The 3,786-nt window shown below is 41.0% G+C and overlaps 1 protein-coding gene across 1 annotated transcript; it reads right to left on the bottom strand.

Moving 5' to 3' along the window:
- Positions 1–2,238: 2,238 nt before the first annotated feature.
- On the bottom strand, positions 2,239–3,192 carry LOC101596168 (olfactory receptor 5B12-like). Its single transcript, XM_004667714.3, has one exon. The coding sequence runs from the start codon at positions 3,190–3,192 to the stop codon at positions 2,239–2,241; it is 954 nt and encodes a 317-aa protein (XP_004667771.3).
- Positions 3,193–3,786: the final 594 nt, after the last annotated feature.

Here is a 3,786-nt window from a genome sequence, read left to right as displayed (position 1 = left end):
CAGATAGGTACCTGCTGGTCTAAGGAGTCAGCAGGCTTAGAGGGTACTACAGAAGAACACTAGTAAGGTTCAGCACATCGTGAATGTTTCCATTGCTTCCATCAAGTGTTTTCCCAAAAGAGCACTGTTGGGGATGACAGCACGATTGACAGACACTACCTCATGTGGCCTTCCTTTACACACAGAAAACTTCCATGGGCTATTCCACTTCATTACTCTGTGGTGCTTCCATGGGTCTGCCTTGCATCTTCTCACCTCAGAGGGACTTGGTGGGCCCATTTAAGCTTCAATGTAAGGCCAAGAGGATGTGAGGCTGTTCACCAGACTGCTTAGCCTGTCCTTCATTTTGATTTCTTCCACTGCCTTGATGTGTATATGGCCTGGAACTAAGACTGAATCTTGCTGTTGTCTCCTCCTCAGACTAGGACAGCAATAATTTTTAGCCTCAGAATTTTTTTTTTTTTAATTGCTACCACCATCACCAAGAAGGCACTCTACCACACAACACATGCAAAAGGTTGGCTATGCTTGGATTTCCCCTGCCTCCTGCCGACCTACAGTTTTCCTACCCTTAGCCTCAGTTGCATAACTTGCTACACATAGCTAGGACCATGCACTTGCTCATCCAAATCCCATTTTTGCTTCTTCCATGCTCCACGTTGAACACCAAATTTTACATGAAACCGGTTTTATTTATTTATTTTTTCATGTGCAGACACAAACATACATCTATTTACTCCATACAGGGCACAGACAACAGATCAAACCATGCTTGGATTGCACCAAAACCAATTTGGTGCAGGAACAAGTTTATTGGGGTTCCTTACAGAACAGGGTGAAGAGGCGCTTACAGGAGCGATTGCTGACTCAAAGGCAGCTGCCTCACTGAAATGCGAATCTCAGCAAGACTCACAGGCAGCGTGACAGGTGAGACAGTCTTCCAAAGCAGTGGGTTACCCTCTACAGAACCTGAGGGAGGGTCGAGGAACCTTTTCTCTTGACTTGTTGGCTTCCTCAGTCTGTTGAGCCTCTCACCTCCCCCACCAAGAAAGGAACGTTTCAATTCAGAGAAAACTGTCACACAACACTAGTCAGAATCTGGCCCTCAACAGTTGTTCACTGTTTATGTAACCTTGCAGACTGGTGCTGTGACCTTATAAGTTTCAGTTTTTCTCAGACTTAATTGCTTGAGTCTCTTGAACATTCTTCATGCTTCAAAGGCAATATTTCAGTTCAGAGGAATTTGCTATGCAACAATCACCAGGATCCACTGAGTGATCACCAATATTATTGCACCCATTTGAAGCATGCCTGAAGGAACTTTCCCTCACTGTTGATCATTTATCATATTATATTTGTCTTATGTCTTATTAGAACTCAAAGTACTAGCTAGTAATTAAGGAGACCCATATATCACTTTTACCCTGTTTAATGCTTCAGTTTCAAGAAATAACCAAAACATAAATATGCCAATTTATTTAAAAACTCCAGATTCATGTTTGATGGGAGATATGGGAGATATTGCTGACTAACATAGGTCTTAGGGCTAAAGTGTGATTTAGAACTCAGGTAAAGAAGAGATATATGGATGTATTTTGGGATAAGTCCTTGACTGAAGTTTTCCTGGAACTCTAAAATTCAGGGACAAAATTGGTTTAGACAATATGAAATTCCTGTGTGTTGAAACTCATCCTTAGGATCTCCTGAACTTAAGATCTGAGAATGTGTAACTAATGGGTGACTTACTATATGTAAAGCTATTTTTAGATATAATTCTAGGCTTCTGCATTCTTACAATCTCAAAATGATTCGAGATACTAATATGTGAGAACTGCTGCTTTAGTTATGTATGAGACTCATGTATTTTGAGATCTAAAAATTGAAGCTATAACAGGTATTAGACTCATGTGAGGGACAAAGGAAGGCCTTCTCTATAAAAGCATCACACTCACCATTGTTTATAGGTCTGCAAAGCATTTCATACCAACCATAGGAGATATATGCAAATCTAAGAGTATCAAGCAATATGGCCTTGATTTTTGTAATTACATTGCAGCTCTATTCTGATAGAAAGATTCAAAATCTCCTTTAAGTGTCATATTCCCATAGGAAGAAGACAGAACTTTCACAAGTAAAACTATTGCTGAAAGAAACTAAAAAGACAAGAAATACCTACAAGTATCTTTGGACAATGGAAGCTCAAAGGAAAGTTTCACACAGCTTAAAAACATTTTGTAATTAGTTCACTAAACATAATGAAGACTTAGCTTTTCCAACAACCTTCTGGAAAGCATTATTGACCTCCTTGTTCCTCAGGCTGTAGACCACAGGATTCAGCATGGGGATGACCATGGTGTAGAACACAGATGCCACCTTGTCAGTGTCCATGGAGTGACTGGAGCTGGGCTGTAAGTACATGAAAATAATTGTCCCATAGAAGATAGAGACTGCAGTGAAGTGAGAAGCACAGGTAGAGAAGGCCTTCTTCCGGCCCTCAGCTGAACGCATCCTCAAGATGGCAACAAAAATAAGCAGGTAAGAGGTCAAGATAACCAAGAGAGTGGAAACAATATTGAACCCTGCCAACATGAAAAGCACAACTTCATTTGTGTAGATATCAGAGCAAGAAAGACTTAGAAGTGGGGGAATGTCACAGAAAAAGTGATGAATCACATTAGAAAGACAGAAGGAGAGATGGAAAGTTAAGGCAACGTGAATAGGAGATTGCAAGAGTCCACTCATATAGGAGCCAGTGGTCATTAGCACACACGTGGTGCTTGTCATGGTGGTGGTGTAATGCAGGGGCTTACACACTGCTGCATGGCGGTCAAAGGCCATGGAGGCCAGGATGAAACATTCAATGATGGCAAAGGTAACAAAGAAGAACATCTGGGCAGCACATGCATTGTAGGAAATGACCTTATCACCTGTGAGAAACCCCACCATCACCTTAGGAGTGACAGCAGAGGCATAAACACAGTCCACAAAGGAAAGGTGACTGAGGAAGAAGTACATGGGAGTGTGGAGATGAGAGTCCAGCAGAATCAACGTGATCATCCCAAGGTTCCCAACCAGAGTGATGATGTAAATGAGAGCAAAGATTATAAATAAAGGGACTTGCAGCTCAGGGGTGTCTGTTAATCCCACAAGAATAAATTCAGTCACCTCTGAAATATTCTCCATGAAAGTCATTTGGGTTGTGTGACAGGCACCTAAGATGATATGAGGAAATAAGCATTATGTTAGTTGATTCTTCATGTCCCCCATGAGATCTGAGAAATTACCAAGTTCTCTTGCACATGTTTTAATGTTCTGCCCAGCACAGGAAAGGCAGTGTGTGAAAGGCAGTGTACTGAGGGTAGGTAGGGGCAGGGGTTTTACTTTTCATATATAATTGATGCAGATGGTGCACCTTTCCTGACAGTGGCTGCTACTGGTGGTTAATTTTGTATCTCTAGGTCTTAATTTCATGTGTCTTGTGGAATATATTCCATTATTGCTAAACAAATAATAGGACTTATTTCTACCTTTAATATCTTCCAGCATTAATGTTTAGTATGTGCATTGAAACCTTAGAATTTTTACGAGGAACACATAGTCACACTGTTGAATACCACTATAACAAAATCTTGCAGAAGCACTTCCCACCTCTGACATATGCCTCAGTGACTTGAAGATATGCACTGATCTGGAGGCAGGTTCCAGAAACATTCTAGGCTGTAATTTATGAGAGGCCTTTTTAGAGTCCTGCCTTGTAAAGTACATGATATTTAACTCCAGAGACAT

Source organism: Jaculus jaculus, chromosome 1 (assembly GCF_020740685.1).
Source record: "Jaculus jaculus isolate mJacJac1 chromosome 1, mJacJac1.mat.Y.cur, whole genome shotgun sequence".
NCBI lineage: Eukaryota > Metazoa > Chordata > Mammalia > Rodentia > Dipodidae > Jaculus > Jaculus jaculus.
Note: the sequence above shows the minus strand (reverse complement) of the source record. Positions and strands in the feature narration are given on the sequence as shown.

Excerpts from the sequence above, each read along its gene's own strand:
- LOC101596168 (XM_004667714.3), bottom strand. The coding sequence starts at position 3,192 with ATGACTTTCATGGAGAATATTTCAGAGGTGACTGAATTTATTCTTGTG.